The following is a 19,426-nucleotide window of genomic DNA, read 5'->3' as shown; positions in this document are numbered from 1 at the left end:
AGTTAAAAAAATTAATAAAAGAATAATAAATAATGTTACTGAAATATAAAGTTAGTTTTAACTGAATCGTAAAAAAATTGAAGGACAGTCAATAGAAAGTGCCGAATAAAAAGTTTCTCTTCAGAGATCCAATCATTGAAAGAAAATAGGATGCTCATGTCAAATACAGTAGAGGAGTTTAGTTCTTCTTGCTAGATGCTAGTCGACCGTAAACTGAAATCGAAATTTTGAAAATATTATCTCTTTTAAAGGTAAAATTATGATTTCCTTTCTTTTATATTAAGCAATTTAGTAGTTCTAGATATTTTTCTGAAACGATACGATGTAACATTTTCTTCCATTAAAAGGATATGATATATAATATATAAAGAAGTACCGGATGAATTTCGGTCGTAATTTTACTTGTATCTAACGGTATTCTAGTAAGTTTATTTTGCTTTAAACAAAACACAGTATTATTACTTTTCCATGTTATTACGTATTACGGAACAATCAAATAACGTACTTCTTTTTGTACCACAATAATTATATGTAATTTTTTCATAGTAATTTCATTAAAATAATGAAACTGAGAATCATTTAAATTAAATAAAAAATGTATCTATAATTTGAGTAAAGTGTTGACATCATTTAAGGGATTAAGTAATTGTGTGATGTTAGAGAACTTAGACATAGAATCAGTTTTTAAATAGTATCGCTTTAAAACTTATAAACTTAATCTTCATATGCGGGAAATATATCTATTTGATAATTTATTATAACATATCATATTAACCTGAATAAAAAACATTAGAGTACTTTCTTTCCGATTACTGGATATATAAAATAAAATAGTCATTGTAAATAATCTTTATTTTGATCGTGTTTAACTACTATCCTATTATATTCTGCAAGGGATTGAAATTGAAAATAAACTTTTAAAGTAGAAATAAAATGTGCATAAAGTACACATCATCATTTAAATTTTTAATTTTCACTGAGCCTCGTGTATGACATGTATTTAAGAAAATACATGCCATATATATCATCCTCATCTTGGGAAGGGAGTTGCTTATTGAACAAAGTAACGTATTCATTAGGAATAAAAAAAAGAAAAATATTTACTTTTATTTATACTGCATTAATCAATTAATTGAGATTTTAACATCAAATTTAAGTTAATTTTTACTAATATTTTTCCAAACATTTCCATGATAAAGAAAGAGCTAATTAAGAGTGGTACAAGGATTAATAAAATGTGCACACGAGAAGAAAACGAAAACATAACAAATTATATAGACTATCCAAAAGGAAATGAAAGCTATCAGGAGTTCAAAGTTTAGTTGAAAATAGAAGAAAATGGTCACGAATACAGTTCAAGGGACTTCCCTTAGAGCGGATAACTTTAGGATGATAAGATTACGATAGTATATATCTAACATGAATTAGGCGTAAGTTTAATCCACTTTCTTATGTTTAATACATTCATTCTTTCAATATATAACAAAAGTATCATTTTAGGTTAAACTTTTACTAAAATGGTAAATAATTAAACGCCCACAAACGTACCCTAGGAAACAATACACAGCCTCCAAATAGAGGATTTATGGAGCCTTCAGTTACTATTTTTAATAAATTACCAAACCGTTTGATATTCTTCTTATCGATATATTTAAAATATTATTGGTTTAAAATAATGATTTTCTTTTATAGAATCAATATTTTTCTATAATTAAAAAAAGTTGATTTTTCTACATCCCTTGCAACGTTTACACAGATTCTGAATTGTACATTATTTTGTAGTAATTTATTTATTTTTAATGTATTTACTTTAAATTTGTTTCATGTGATTATATCTAAATAATTAAAGTTTTTGAAATGTGGTGCTATAGGAGAATGTTAAAAATCAGATGGGTGGATAAAGTGACAAATGAAGAGGTATTGCGGCAAATAGATGAAGAAAGAAGCATTTGGAAAAATATAGTTAAAAGAAGAGACAGACTTATAGGCCACATACTAAGGCATCCTGGAATAGTCGCTTTATTATTGGAAGGACAGGTAGAAGGGAAAAATTGTGTAGGCAGGCCACGTTTGGAGTATGTAAAACAAATTGTTGGGGATGTAGGATGTAGAGGGTATACTGAAATGAAACGACTAGCACTAGATAGGGAATCTTGGAGAGCTGCATCAAACCAGTCAAATGACTGAAGACAAAAAAAAAAAAAATAAAGTTTAAGTTAATCGCATCTGTTTTTTATCTTATAATTTATATTTTCATACTATTATTTATGATGTGATCTGTATAACATATTATTATGCGCAGATTAGTATAAAAAAAATCATTTCTTTATATTATAACTAGGATATTGGTGTTTTTGTATTCCGCTCACCTCAAATCGCAGAGTAATACACAATTTTTGTTAGTAGATATTTTACCAATAATAATATTTTTATATTGATTTTAATTTCTAATAGGTAATTAGAATCAATATTTATTTTATAATAACCAGATTAAGCAAGAAAATAAAGAAAATTTTAAATTACTTAGACGAAATCCCTTACTTACAAAACATTTCATCTATTACTTTTTAATCAACGTTAATACAACTTGATACATTATATAAATTTTCACTTCCATAAGTTTTGTTTCAATCATTATTACTAAATTCAGTAACTTCCATTACTTTTTGATACCTAATCCATTTACGTAGCTGTTCCACTTAAAATTACTGGTAAGTTATCCCTCTTTCTTGACATAAGAGTTTACACTTTAATTGTCCATGTTATTTTATTTATACTTAACTGAACAAACTAAAATGGTGGGAAATATTTCTTAAAATTCCATTTTTAATTATTTTGAAAAACTATTCGTTTTGTTTTATGTTGCACAGTATCAATAAATTTTTGTTTTTATTTGTTTTTTTTTCTTTATTTTAACAGAAAATATAATCTTTTAATATTCGTTTCTTTAATACTTGAAAACCTTTTAGCTTTTGAAACTTTTTAAACAGTTATTAGTTATTGATTTTTTTATGTATACAAAAAAATATATATATAATTAATTTGTGAAATTTTATTTATTATTACATACATAATAACTTTGTTTGATGCTGATGATGGAAATTACTTTCTGAAAGCGCTTAGACGTGTTACATATATAATTATTGATAAGCGGTTTATATATTTAGTATAAGTTATTTGTTAAACGATATATGTTCATCCTTTAAAAAAATTACGATGTTTGTAAAATATGAAATTAAAATAACGAATTTTTTTTTACCATTAGAAGTAATGATACTGCGATTACGGTTAGAAGTAATGATTTGTTTTTTTTTTCTTTGAAAGTAACATTTTTTTTTATAATACCAGACAATGAATAATTAATATAATATTAATTTTTTAAATCAACTTTTAAAAATTTGTTTTTTTTTAAAATTAAACATATGAGAAAATCCGTTGGGAATCACAACTTGATATAATATAAAAATCATCTAAGAAAATGGCTTACCCAAATAAAAGAATAATATAAATGCAAGGTTTACTAGAGAAAGTTAGAAGTAAAGTGATTGAACGATGACTGAACCGTACATACTGCTGCATATGTGAATATGGTATTTAGCCCTAAAAGTAACATATTCATTTTGTTGACGATAAGGACTGAACATAAGGATAATGTACATTTAATGAAAGCGACTCTGACTGGTGTCACTTTTTTTACCTTAAACATTATTTCTACTCAAAAAGGAAATTTTCACGAAAAACTCTTAACTGAAATTCAATAATTTTCTATATATTCTACCTTTATTTTTTTTAAAAACGTACTTAACAACTGTCATATTACGATTAAGAATTTATTTCAACAAAATTAAAAACAAATAAAAAAAAATGAGAGATAAAAAATTTGCAAGGCAACACTGGAAATTAAAACCGGCAACTACGAAACATAAATCGGCTATCTCAAGCTATGACCTACATACACAATAATTTAATTAAATAGAAGAAATTTATAAGTATCGGTTAAATTTTAATCAAGCAGACAGATATATTACAAAATTAATTTTGTAACGCTGACCTCTAATACAGCAATACTCTTTTAATCCAAGTATAGAAACCCTTTGAGGTAGCAACGTTTATACAACAGAAATATATTGGAAAGAGATTAAACCAGACAATCTTCTGTAATAAAAATAAATTTCTACCAGTAACGGATTAAAACCTTACGTATGTAACTAAATTGATTTATTTATATATACATATATATATAGTAAAAGTTCAAAAGAATATTCAATTTCTGTCCGGTTCAGCGACTTGTACAGCCAGCTGCTCCACAGCTGCTTTATACAGCAGCTCCAACAAATTGCTATACATCAGGTAGCAGTAACTCTATAAGATCCTAAATTTTTAGTATGAATCCTATCTTACCAAAATTCGTTGGACATTCCCAGGAAAAGGGATTGAAAATAAAGGAAACGGATTAAAAAAGGGACTGTCTAAACAAGACGAACCTCCAAATGAGAACCGTAAAATAATCTCACCAAAATGCCCCCTCGAATTATTTCTTGTCATCTCACCCGCAATTCCTTTAGGGAAAAAATAATTTAACCAAGCTTAGGAGCAAAAATTATTGCGTTTACCAGTTATTGGGATTACCGATATCGTTATATTAAAGGAATAAAGGTGGAACGAAGCAGCCATTTGGGAGAATGGTTTTTTAGACTAATAACCATGTGTGGTGGTTTGAGCCACGGAAACCAGTCAAAGCATTATAATGACTAATACAATGCATCAAAAGAAACGCAGAAGTCACTCATCATTAGATTCCGACAGCTTTAAAGAATGCTTTCGCGGCCACGTATAAGAGCTATTAAAGGAGAGACCAATTCTTTCTATGGGAAAAAAAAAACAACGATGCATTGGTTTTGCCATTGGTTGGCAAGCCAAAATTGTTCTTTTAAGAAATACTTCAAAACTAAGATTCCTGGGTTGTGCCGGCTGTTACTATTGTCAATTCAATTATCCAGCGGCTCTTTAAGTGTCAATTTGAAAAGGTTGATTCCAGTCTGCTTACCGGCAGGCGATTAACAAACGGGTCCATTTTTCAAGGTCCTTTCAAATTCAAGGTGTCACTTTTCACTATCCAATGATTACCTCATAGATATGCTGTGAACAATTAGTTTTCCTCTGGAAATAAAGAGCTAGTTCATATTCAAAATCGAGTAGTTTATGGAAGTGTCCAAAGTCCGGCGTAAACCTGACCCGCTCTTGCAGATGTAAGAGCGTGTTTCATACTTTGTACAATGCCTCCATCATTACGTTTTATAAGGTAAAATCTACTGTATTTTGCCAAGCTGTAAATTATGTATGTATGTGTGTGTGTATATATATATATATATATATATATATATATATATATATAATAATAATTTGTTTCCTGAAAAAGAATCTTCAGGTCACTGGATTCATTCCTAAAAGAGATGATTGATTTTGTTATTTAGTTCAGTTTTTTGCTCGCTGAAATTTACAAAGTATATAAGCAATCATAATGGACGAAATTACATAGAAAACCGTACAAAAAAAAAAAATTATTTAATTTATTGTTATTTTGAAGTTGAAATTTTTAATAAAATCAAATTGATTACTATTGCACCTTTGGTGAATTCAATTTGAATGATAAAAATACATGACAAAAGTTTATAAAACCTTTGTCAAGGATACATTTTATATGCAAAACCTTAAATACTTTTTAAGAAAAAAAGTCCTTTTTGAAGTATTGAATGGAAGTGATATATGTAGCTGTATATAAAAGACACTTCAGTGAATTTGAATTGATATGAAGTATTCTATTTTTTTAAGTATTGAACATTTAAATAAGAACGGATATGAAATTGGAAGTACGCTTTTAAACTTTTGGAAGCGAATTAAAAAATAACACGACCTGCATTAAACAACGAAAATAAAGAATTTATTTAAAGAACTATTCAAATCCTAGTATAGTCTGAATGATTATCAGCGAAAAAAAAAATAAATCTGTTTAAATGATAAAACATGAAATAATAACTACTTTAAAAAAATGTATATTATTCTAAACATTAATTAGTAGATATTTCAAATAAAGTTTAATAAATCACCAGCATTTCTAATTTATTTTGAGACTGACACTGAAAGGCAATAACTTTTGGCTATGAAATATAATTAAGCAATAAAAAAAAAGAATAATGATTCAAACCGATTTATTCAAATTTTGAAAATTGTTTCGAAATAGTAATTAGAATTTATTTAAACTCCTTTGCCTATTATATATAGGGAATCAACAATTTATTTACCACTAACAGCAATCATACGGTTTTATACATTTTCGTATATAAAAATAACAGTTTTATCAGTTTTTTTTATTGAAGCAAAACAGATGAAAATAGAAAATGCATTTATTTCTGTAGCTAATAAACAATTTTTTAAAAGCATTCTTTTTAAATATTCTTCGATGTTACAGCATTTACAAACGAAAGGGTCACTTCCAACATGTTAATTTTCTACTGAACTCCAAGTAAATGATCGTGTTAATGATGAACATCGTCTGATTCGGCATATTCAGCTTGGCTCCGGCATTAGTACAAGGAGAATTTCATGTCGTAATGGTTTGTCAAAAAAATGGGTATCGCATGCAACGGAAAGAAAATATTTATCCTTTCCGCCTGAAGAATGTTGAAACTTTGCGGCCAACAGATTACCCCCAGTTTAAACCTATGTGGTTGGTTTCTAGACAACGTTGATAAGGTAAAATCAATTTTATTTACTGGTAAAGCCACTTTTATGAGAAACGGAGTCTTCAATTCTAAAAATAATCATTTATGGAGCGAAAAAAATTCGTATGGTACTGTGGAAACTAATCTTTAACGTACATTTCACATTAATGTTTTGTGTAGTATTATTTATGACAAAATTCTGGGACCATTTGTTTTCAATGAAAACCCCCACCTGGGAGATGCATACGTTAATTTCTTGAAAAATAATTTGTCGGCTTTACAAACTAGATTGCAAATGATTTTTCAGCACTGTCGTGCAACGTCACATTTTTTTTAGTAGCTAGACATCACTTAAATGCTAATTTATTAAACTGGATTGGTCGTGGTGAACCAAGCTGTTGGCCACCGCGATCACCTGACTTAAAGCCAGTAGATTATTTATTTCATTTGGGGCCATTTGAAAACGATAGTATACCAACAAAAAGTTAATACCGATGAAGGGCCCTCATTAAAATACGAAATGCTGTTGAATTTGTACGAAATGATTCTGAGATGATACGGAAAACCACCGGAAATATTTTACGTCGGGTAGAGTGTTGTGTAAATTGTGAATTTAGGGAAGTTTGAAGAAGTACTGTAACTAAGGTATTCCGTTACCATTTATTATTTCATGTATTTATTTATTTTTTGTTATGTAATATTAAGAATAATATTTATTAGGTTCAGAAAGAATAATACGATTTGTTGTATATATTTCGTCTGTTTTTCTTCAATATAAAACCGGTTTTCAAAAGGTTTTATTAACTTTTGATTGGCTGCATTTACTTTAATTTTGTGTTTTAGGTCGGGTAGCTTAAAAACTACCTGAGTAGTAATTTTGGTGCTTATTTTATATTATTTCCCAGCTCATATTACGTAAGAAATCACCAACTTTACTCTTGAATTTGGGTCACAAAAAATACAGTAGGGCTTCTTTTTATTAGAAGAGCTAAAATCCGGGCGAAATTTTTCGCTAGCCGTAACTCGAAAACAACGCGTTTTCAATTTATGTTTATATGTTCTTTTTTCATTATTTTCACCAGTGCTAACCACCACCTGGTGGCAGCCAGTGTTAAGGGCGAATATGAATCCTCCGGGATAAGCAGAACGTCAAACATAGGGATGAAATGTGAAATGTATTGAAAAATGTTTTACGTAAAGGTTGTCCAACATGTGTTTTTTCCAGTTTGAACCATCGGAAAAAAGAAATCGTTAAAATTTACTAAACTGTTCAGGAGTGATATCGGAATAATCTAATATGCAGTGTGTAGATAATATAGATAAATGCACTAACAGAAAGTGAATTTAAAACCAACAAATTTCTAAATTTTTAAATGTTTATTTCAACAAAATTATTGTTTTTTTCTAAAAGGAAAAGTTAATTTTTTTGGCATTTTAACGGTCTCTTTTTCTCGTAAATTCTGACAAACATTTAAAAAAAATTTTTTTAATCTATGTTTATGGAGTAATTTATAGTGTAATAATGATAATTCATTTTTACAATTACCCGCATGAACGTAAATCATGCGGGTAATTGTAAAATATATTCAAGCCAGTGTATATAGGATATATAAATTTACTTAACTGAATAATTCTTCACATTTTATTTGTAAAAACTCAGTCATTGTTTTTTTTATTTTATCAATCATGATAATGTTAACAAAAAAAAAAAAAAATGTTCACCTCTGGTTTTTGTAGTTTTCTATTTGAAAAGTTAAATTTATAATAGTCAACTAGTGAAATAGTAACAGATAATTTAAAAGGAATAAAATTTCCAATTAATATTAAAAGTTATGATTTTATTTTACATTTTGTAACTGTTAATTTATCTATTATCATTTACTGGACTCAGATGGAATCTACGAAAATAATTATTTTTGATTATAAAACAAACGAATTGATCAGTTAATTAACTTATTTTAAATAATAACGTCAGAGTAAAAAAGGAATATTATAAAACCAGTTCAGTCTGAATAAAAATATATTTAAAAATTAGCTCTTAATGTATTTTACTATTATATAGAAGGGATCCCGGTGATTTGGTTTTAGTCAGATCTGAAGTATATTGATTTTGTTTTTTGTATATATGTGGGCATATTATTAAAGAATTCTTAGTTTTTGATGGATTTCTAGTACCTAGAGGAAGCATAATTAGTTTAGCATATATTTACCAAATATTGGAATAGTAGAATAGTTCATTCTCTACTACTCCAATCTTTGATAAAGGTACCCCAGTCTCTTGTGGGAATGCGAGCTGAATGGATAACTACTGTCTTGAAGTGACTTAAACCTTTTCTTTGTGTGTGATTTTTGGGTAAGTTTCACGGTATTTTTTTGCTATAAACCCTTTTCCATTATCCTTTAACTCTTTCTTTACTACACTGTTGTTTAGATTTTTAACTTAATAATTACTGGATCGGTAATAAAGATGTGACGAAATTTAGAGGTGCTCTGTTCTATGAATTTACGTATTTTGGTGGAAGAGGTTTTAGCAGCGGACCAGTTCGATGACTGTACCAAAACCTGAAGATGAATTTGAAATGGTTAAAGGGTAAAGCTAGGCCATTTAAATGTCCATGTAAAAGTGTCCATGGCCAAAAGGCCATGTAACACGAAGTATTTACAAACTCATAAAATATTATTGTAATAAAACTGCAACAGGAAAGGTGAATAAACATTAAAAAAATACTAATATTAAAATTGTTAAAAATAAATATAAGTAGATGAGCAATGTGTATAAAATCATATATTTATACATTTACAAAAACAAAAAAAAAAAAACAGAAACTAAAATATACAATTAAAAATTTCACACTTAATTGAGACACTTTGTCAGTGGAAAATTATTAAGAAAAGTTGAATTTATAAATTAATTTATACAGTTTCAACAGTTTATGCCATAAATCTCCTCCAACATTGGCCATCGCACCCCAATAAACTCCCATTACAGAAAGCAAGGTAACATACTGATGATGTATTTTATATGTTTTTCAGTTTCTAAAAAAAGGGGTTCTTAGTTTGTTACAAAATTTCAATTTTTCTCATGATTGTTACCCCATGTTTTTTGTGCTGGAGTCACAGAGCGTATTTATCAGAGAATAAAGATATTAAAATTTTTAAAATTGAAAAGAGAAAAAAATAGAATAGAGAGTAATGAGTAATGTTAACTCTAGAGCCAATCATATGGTGTATACAGAGTAACAGGTACTTGTAGGGTTGGATATCAACTGCATTTTAATGGGTTTATCAAAGTGATATTACAGTATATTATGACATAAAAAAACAAGAAGAAGAAGAAACCATTTCACTCCTTTCTTTTCCTGTAAAGCCTGGTCTGGTATGTTTGTTAACTTTGAAAATGTCTGTCATTTCAGACACATTATTATTCAGTGATATATTCTTCTTAACATTTCTGAAAAATTTAATTTCCCACCTATGTATTCTTGTATAATACGGCCTTTTTTTAAATCTTATTTCTAATAAATTTATTTTACATCAGTTTTCAAAAACGGCAGACTACGGCTGATTTCTCTGGTCTCAAATAGTTATAGTCAACCAAATGCTTTTTTAAACCAGTTTCACTCTTTTTTGGTAAGTTTGTTGGCTCTATATGTCCTAACTTGAATTACTTTCTTTACAAACAATTGTAAAAACCCACTATCTAAAAGGGCTTCTGTAGTGTTTTTTGAGGACAAAAGAAATTTTGATAAATGTAGAAAATAAAATAAAATTTTTATATTTTTAATAAAAATATTTATAAATAGATTTTCTTCAGATCATTTCTGTATACCAGTAATCTTTCTAGCAGATACATTGAATTCAGCCATGCCTTTGATAAAACCCTTACGTTTGTTTCTTAGTTTTAATTTTTCAGAGCAAACGAAACTCAATTTTCCTGTAAATTACCATATTAAAGGCTATCATCTTATGTTACGTAAGATGCAATGTTTGTGATATATCTATAAGTATGCATACTTATTCGTATCAGTGTTTTATTTTATTTTTTTAACAAACTAATTTCGTTACGTCCCAACAGTTTGATTTAACAAAACATTTTCACAAACTTAGAAATACCTTTTAATGGAGATAAATATCTCTTAATAAATCTAGAAATTCTTTTAGGCCTTAAGTTTAGTATAAAATTAACGATTTTAGGGAAGGTGACCCAAGGAAAAATAATTGCAATTTTCATTGTCGTTTGAAATCAATGTAATTAATTTAATATTTTATTTTCCTATATATAATATTATACTTTCACGCTTACTTTTATCGCATTATTTTTCACGCTTTTTTCCATTAATGTCTGATATGCATTATATTTTTTATATTTTTAGAAGGTCACAACGTAGAATTATTGTACATATTACTACATTGTTTATGATAGGTATTTCGATCATAAACCTACATTGTTATTGTAGTCTCCACTCAATGTAATTAAATTCCATGTAAATTTTACGTATTTTAGTTAAAATTTATATTAATTAAAAGTCTAGAGTAAAATTGTGCCTTTAATATTAAGTTAACCTTACACAAATTTTATCATTCAAATTTAGCTTATTTTACAATAATAATATTTCTATTTTCTTTCATGTACAACAAATTATTTTCCTGTAATATAATTAAGCAATGTAATTACACAGTTTGATTATATGTTTATTTAAGTAAGCATTGCTGTTTATTTACAAAGGACGTTGAACACGTCTAATTGTAGCCATGAAAACAAATTAATATAACTTAATTATATATTCTAACAATATAACATAATAAGAATAATTTATACTTAGTAAATGACATCAAATAGAAGAAAAATAAATAAAAATAATTCACTTTTATAGAGAAATTATACTTTTGTTTATTATTAACAACTTTATTAATAAAATTATTAACAAATATTAATATTATTTAATAATTAAAAAAAAAAGAAAAACCTTAATATTTATTAGCGCAGAAAAAATAACCAACGGTAGCACCAATTCCTTTAGAAGCTTCTTGCAACGATTTAGATATTAAAAAAATATATATTGTTCATGTTAGGTCAGTTTGTTGTAATTAAAAATTTCCAACTAAATGAATTTATTTATTACTTTTTTACCTTATATGTATACAGGTATATTTCAGAAGAAAAGTGGCTTTATTAAACAAAAATTGAAAAAAATAAATAGCTTGACTACTTCTTTTACAAAAGTAATATTTTAAAACTAAAGTGTAATGTATTTATAAAGAAATTTTTCTTTGAATTGTATTGGTAAAGATTAGAAAGAACAGGATTATCGAATATAGCTTTCATAACTGACAGTTTCATTTATTCAGAGTGATACAGAGTGCAGTAAAACTTTTCGGGCAGGGTTGCTCGATTCAGGTCACACAGATATTATTGATATTCTTGCTCTTTTGTCCTCTTAGTTCAGATAATAACCAGCAGGTGGCTAATTCAAATCATGAACAAAATGATTTGGGATAAATAAAAGATCGTGAGAGAACATCTGCTACACAGAGTTCGTTATACGAGTTCCGAGTCAAAAAGGTCATTTCAAAGAAATGGTTCTAGACTCCCTATAATCAACAGTCACCCATTTTACATAATATCATTTAAGAAGTGGAGTATTTATGAAGGTTCATATTAATGATCGATTACTTTAAGTTGAACGGTTGAAATATTATACTGGAACATTTTTTCTTATCGAGATGTTAAAATGTGACCACAAAGAGACAGACACGTTTCATAAGGAATACTTTTGCGTTTCCTCTGAATTATTTGGTTTATGCAATTGTCCAAATAAACTATTAGACCACTCGTCATAATCCAATTTAAGTGGTAAAACGTAAAATATCACACAAAATCTTTCATAATCTTTTTATTCAGTTCTTTCTTTATTTTTTTGTTTAGCCTCCGGAACAACGCCGCAGTTATGCGAATGGTACTTCTTAGAGATTAAAAAAAGGTTATGCAATCGGAAAAATCGAATTTGATGAAGTTCGGACGGAAAACAGTCTGACAGGTGAGCGCAGTCATTGAAGGCAGCTATGCTAAACAGCGTCAAAGGAATTTGAGTTGCTAAGAAAATTTTATAGAAAGAAATAAAATACGTTAATCATTAAACTATATCCATCGTAAAGATTTAAAGCCTTTTTCGTCATCTTGAAATCCGTGAAGTCAGTATTAATCATTGAGAATCGAAAACGTTTTCTCAACACTTTGAAAACTAGGATGAATAGTATTTCATGCATCTTGCATTGAGCAATGTAAGATTCGTTCTGTGGAAAGTTCGAATGTTCAATTACGGAAAGGTAAGGTTTTAGACATTTCCTTTGATGTGTTCATCTACTCAACACGATGAACAGTGTCAGGAAATTTTAAAAAGTCATCAAAATTTTTATATACTTTATAAGGAAGGAAATGAAGTTAATTTATTAAAAAGAAGGAGGAAGAATACTACAAAAAATATTTCAGAAATCTTGTCTTTAAAAAAAAAAAATTAATTTTTAGAAGATTTACCACCGTTTCGAAAGAACTCTCTTTATTAAAAAAATTCAAATTTCAAGCAACAAAAAGGGAACCCAGAAAATGAGTTGCAGAGCAGTATTTTTTTTGAAAATTCTGAATGGATCAGGTGGACTTATAATGTAGATGTAGCTAATCATTTTGGTGATATTCAGTGGAATGCTGTTCAGAATTCTCAGGAAACAACTTGCACTCTCGAGACATTCTTGTGGGACATTTTATATATAACCAATGGCTAGGTTATTATTTGATGTGGAATTCATCAGCTTTTTGAATAATTTGTCACCCAAAAAATTGTGTGATGAAGCCAAATTGTGTGATGACACTGTGGGAAGCCAATAGTGTATCCATTTCATACTAATGAAAATATACATAAAAGGTTTCATTAATTTTGGTAGACGTATTAATAAAATATCTTTTCATTTATAAATAGATTTCTGTATAAAGATTATGGAGAATTAAAAAAAATAAATAAATAACTCGGAATTAAAAAAAAAGAAAAGATAAAAATTGAGTCGGACAAAATTTGATTGATTTTTTTCTGTTTCTCAGGATAGAAGTTGCAAATAACTGCACAAGACATAGTAGCATACATTTTATTGTATTAGTAAGCTAATAGTTTTCATTTATCTCCTGCTATACTAATTTACAAATATAATACCACATTAACGTATATTTTTGAAAAAAAAAAAACAAATCTTTTGTAATGTTTCCAATGGTACAGACCATGTACGCCAACTGTATAGTTTTAATTGTATATAAAATTTCTGATACGCAGAAGGTTGATGACAAATTTTACTTTAGCTTTTTAACTCCATTAATCTGATTAATTTTAATGTGTGTGTGTGTGTGTGTGTGTGTGTGTGTGTGTGTGTTTGACGAATCTAACACGTTCTGAATAAAATTATTCATGTGTAAACGAGGTAATTTTTTATTACTTTTCGGCTTTAAAATATTTTTTGTTTTACGAGAAACAATTTAAAATAATCCATTCTCTAGTTTATCAATTACCCGTTCGGTGAACTATCATAAACCCATTTCTATGTTTAGTTCTCAAAGTATAATAAAACTGGGTTTGATCTTGCCTAGGCCGTAGCTGGAAGATGCTTGTGTAGCTTATTTTTCATACTTTGAATTTAAATATTTACTAAGTGAAGTAAATGTACTAATTACATGTTATAATTGTTTATCTGCATTCTATTTTTACCATTGAACATTTTTTTAACGTTAATATCTGAATTTTATTTTAATCTACAAGAGAAATAAGAATTTTAATAAATAAATAAATAAAAATAATATTAGTAATAAAAAATACATACCCGGTCGTACAATCCAAATACACGTTCTATGTCATCTTTAGTCAGTTTAGTTGCTCCCTGAAATTGAAAATTAATAACAAATTATTGTCAGAATTTTTTATTAATGAACTACTTTTCGTATCACTATGATTATTTTGTAAACTGAAACCTTATAAAACATAATTAAAAAGAACAGAAATTAAAATGAAATAAAATCAAAATATAAAAATACAGTGTTTAAAGTAATTTATTAAAAAAATTAAAATTATTTTATTTTTTTATAATTATTTTTAGAATTATGATGTGAAACATACAATTATAATTCTTTTATATTTTCCCATCCAGAAAAATAAATCTTATGTAACAAATCATAAAAAAAAAAAAATCTTCTAACGTAACTGTTACAACATTAATAAATAACATACATTCACATAAAAAAAAGTTCATACAATCATAGCCCTAAATACAGTACATAAAAAACAATGTACAAAATGCTACCTACATTCATACAAACATCTATTTTTTCAGTACAATACCTATTTTAATTTTGGCTATTATTATGGAATAATAAATTAAAAAAAAATAATTTAATGAGATAATTAAATAAAAAATATAATTAAAAAAAAAATATATACATATATATATTTTATATATATATATTATACAAGCTATCTTCACCAAGATTTTATATATTACACACAATTTCCATACAGTTTGGCATATTATGTTAAATGTTTCCACTATTAAAAATAGATTGCAACATATTTTCCTTCCAAAATTATTTTAAAAATAAATACTAACCAAATTTTTCTAAGATATATAAATTTGAATGTTTCACTGGTCAATTGCAAGAGATCAAATATGTACCACAAAACGGCGACAGACTCTGAAAACACGAGTAATACCAAACTATATACTTAAATTATTTATAAAATCTTTTAAACAAAGGCATGAATATGTGAAAATGATGAGAAATGACGTTCATGACATTCAATATATTTTCTTTAATAATATTGCCCTGTTATTCACATAAACATAAATTATCAAATTGGATCATGAGCGTCGTATCGACATAAATCTGTGTTCATCTCTCTAAGATATTTTTCTTGAAATAATATATGTCTTTTATTTCAACTACATTATGGTTCCTTAAAATAATTAGTCGAGGAATTCAGGTCAAATGATCAGGAGGCCCAATCCTTATGGCAACGGTATCAAATATATTCAACGAATTTTAATGACCAAGTGAAATTTTTAATTCGGCCTTTTGTCTTTTCGTCTGTTTGTTAGTATATTTAGTTAGTATATTTAGTATATTTATTGTTATATATTAGTCCCCCGTTCGGATCTCCGGGTGGGGACTACTAAGGAAGGGGTCACCAGAAAATTAAAAAATAACATTCTACGAGTCGAGCGTGGAATGTTAGACGCTTAAAAAAGGTTGGTAGGCTAGAAAATTTAAAAAGGGAAATGGGTAGGACAAATGTGGATATAGTAGGAATTAGTGAGGTTCGGTGGGAAGAGGAAGGCGACTTTTGGTCAGGTGATTTTAGAGTAATTAACTCAGCGTCAAATAATGGGCAGGCAGGAGTAGGTTTCGTGATGAACAAGAAGATAGGGAGGAGAGTGGAGTATTTCAAAACGCATAGCGATAGAATCATTGTAATAAGGATAAAATCAAAACCTAAACCGACAACGATTGTTAACGTCTATATGCCTACAAGCGCCCATGATGATGATGAGGTAGAGTGTGTATACGAAGAGATTGATGAAGCAATTAAACACGTAAAAGGAGATGAAAATTTAATAATAGTTGGAGATTGGAATGCAAGCATTGGAAAAGGCAAGGAAGGAAATATAGTGGGTGAATACGGGCTGGGCAAAAGGAATGAAAGAGGAGACCGACTTATAGAATTTTGCACGAAGTATAATTTAGTAATTGCCAACACCCGATTTAAAAATCATAATAGAAGAAAAAGCACTTGGAAAAAGCCAGGCGATACTGGAAGGTATCAGATAGATTATATCATGGTTAAGCAAAGATTTAGAAATCAACTCGTTGACTGCAAAACTTACCCTGGAGCAGACATTGATAGCGACCATAATTTGGTGATAATGAAATGTAGATTGGGGTTTAAAAACCTGAAGAAAAGGTGTCAGATGAATCGGTGGAATTTAGAGAAGCTTGAGGAAGAGGAGGTAAAGAAGATTTTTGAGGAGGACATCGCAAGAGGTCTGAGTAAAAAAGATAAGGTAGAAAATGTAGAAGAAGAATGGGAGAATGTTAAAAAGGAAATTCTTAAATCAGCAGAAGCAAACTTAGGCGGAATAAAGAGAACCGGCAGAAAACCTTGGGTTTCAGACGATATATTGCAGCTGATGGATGAACGTAGAAAATATAAGAATGCTAGTGATGAAGAAAGTAAAAGGAACTATCGGAAATTAAGAAATGCTATAAACAGGAAGTGCAAACTGGTGAAAGAAGAGTGGATTAAAGAAAAGTGTTCAGAAGTGGAAAGAGAAATGAACATTGGTAAAATAGACGGAGCATACAGGAAAGTTAAGGAAAGTTTTGGGGTACATAAATTAAAATCTAATAATGTGTTAAATAAAGATGGTACACCAATATATAATACGAAAGGTAAAGTCGATAGATGGGTGGAATATATTGAAGAGTTATACGGAGGAAATGAATTAGAAAATGGTGTTATAGAGGAAGAAGAGGAAGTTGAGGAGGATGAAATGGGAGAAACAATACTGAGATCTGAATTTAAGAGAGCATTAAAAGATTTAAATGGCAGAAAGGCTCCTGGAATAGACGGAATACCTGTAGAATTACTGCGCAGTGCAGGTGAGGAAGCAATTGATAGATTATACAAACTGGTGTGTAATATTTATGAAAATGGGGAATTTCCATCAGACTTCAAAAAAAGTGTTATAGTTATGATACCAAAGAAAGCAGGGGCAGATAAATGTGAAGAATACAGAACAATTAGTTTAACTAGTCATGCATCAAAAATCTTAACTAGAATTTTATACAGAAGAATTGAGAGGAGAGTGGAAGAAGTGTTAGGAGAAGACCAATTTGGTTTCAGGAAAAGTATAGGGACAAGGGAAGCAATTTTAGGCCTCAGATTAATAGTAGAAGGAAGATTAAAGAAAAACAAACCAACATACTTGGCGTTTATAGACCTAGAAAAGGCTTTCGATAACGTAGACTGGAATAAAATGTTCAGCATTTTAAAAAAATTAGGGTTCAAATACAGAGATAGAAGAACAATTGCTAACATGTACAGGAACCAAACAGCAACAATAACAATTGAAGAACATAAGAAAGAAGCCATAATAAGAAAGGGAGTCCGACAAGGATGTTCTCTATCTCCGTTACTTTTTAATCTTTACATGGAACTAGCAGTTAATGATGTTAAAGAACAATTTAGATTCGGAGTAACAGTACAAGGTGAAAAGATAAAGATGCTACGATTTGCTGATGATATAGTAATTCTAGCCGAGAGTAAAAAGGATTTAGAAGAAACAATGAACGGCATAGATGAAGTCCTACGCAAGAACTATCGCATGAAAATAAACAAGAACAAAACAAAAGTAATGAAATGTAGTAGAAATAACAAAGATGGACCGCTGAATGTGAAAATAGGAGGAGAAAAGATTATGGAGGTAGAAGAATTTTGTTATTTGGGAAGTAAAATTACTAAAGATGGACGAAGCAGGAGCGATATAAAATGCCGAATAGCACAAGCTAAACGAGCCTTCAGTAAGAAATATAAGTTGTTTACATCAAAAATTAATTTAAATGTCAGGAAAAGATTTTTGAAAGTGTATGTTTGGAGTGTCGCTTTATATGGAAGTGAAACTTGGACAATCGGAGTATCTGAGAAGAAAAGATTAGAAGCTTTTGAAATGTGGTGCTATAGGAGAATGTTAAAAATCAGATGGGTGGATAAAGTGACAAATGAAGAGGTATTGCGGCAAATAGATGAAGAAAGAAGCATATGGAAAAATATAGTTAAAAGAAGAGACAGACTTATAGGCCACATACTAAGGCATCCTGGAATAGTCGCTTTAATATTGGAAGGACAGGTAGAAGGGAAAAATTGTGTAGGCAGGCCATGTTTGGAGTATGTAAAACAAATTGTTGGGGATGTAGGATGTAGAGGGTATACTGAAATGAAACGACTAGCACTAGATAGGGAATCTTGGAGAGCTGCATCAAACCAGTCAAATGACTGAAGACAAAAAAAAAAGTTAGTATATTTGTGATGCAATTACAGCCAAATACTTTTTCTCATTTTTATGAAAATTTGCAGCAAGGTTCGTTACTATAATGCAGAATGACGGTATATGTAACAATAGGCTGAATAACATTTTCCACTTGAAAATTTCAGAACTACTTTTATTGAGCAAAGAAAAAGGAGTGATGTAGTGGACAGGAAGTTTCAGTCTCCTTATTACCGTTAAGCAGATTGAATGCATTTTCTTCTGAAAAAGACATAATTTTAAGTGTGTTTCTCAGCAGCTCTATGTAAGATATTTAATTTTTGCCTTTTAAACCAACCATATTTTAAGCTTAAAATTTGTCCGTTAGAATAAATTCTAATAAAATTCTTTTATTTTAGTCCAACATGGTGGCTTTCTCAGTACACTATTGGAAATTTAATTTGGTTAAATCTTAATGACATTTAGATAAAATTATATTTTATTATATCTCAGCGTAACAGATTATTTATTAAAATAATTTGGGAAAGAAAATAATAAATTTGGTTTAAAGAAAAGTTGTCTCCTGAAAGTTAAAAAAGCGATAAGTAATATTCAGATGATCGTAATCAGTTCTTTGGATAAATCAAAAA

At 28.7% G+C, this 19,426-nt stretch overlaps 1 protein-coding gene across 1 annotated transcript in view; it reads right to left on the bottom strand.

Annotated features, from left to right (window-relative positions):
• Cbp53E (Calbindin 53E) overlaps positions 1 to 19,426 on the bottom strand; it is a 498,615-nt gene that overhangs the window by 137,437 nt on the left and 341,752 nt on the right. Inside the window, exon 9 of the mRNA XM_075354418.1 lies at positions 14,583 to 14,639. Within this exon, the coding sequence (XP_075210533.1) occupies positions 14,583 to 14,639 (57 nt within the window). The remainder of the gene's footprint in view (positions 1 to 14,582; positions 14,640 to 19,426) is intronic.

The sequence above is a fragment of the Lycorma delicatula genome, chromosome 1 (genome assembly GCF_047948215.1).
Source record: "Lycorma delicatula isolate Av1 chromosome 1, ASM4794821v1, whole genome shotgun sequence".
Classification (NCBI taxonomy): domain Eukaryota; kingdom Metazoa; phylum Arthropoda; class Insecta; order Hemiptera; family Fulgoridae; genus Lycorma; species Lycorma delicatula.
The sequence above is the reverse complement of the archived record's forward strand: the minus strand, read 5'-3'. Positions and strand labels throughout refer to the sequence as shown.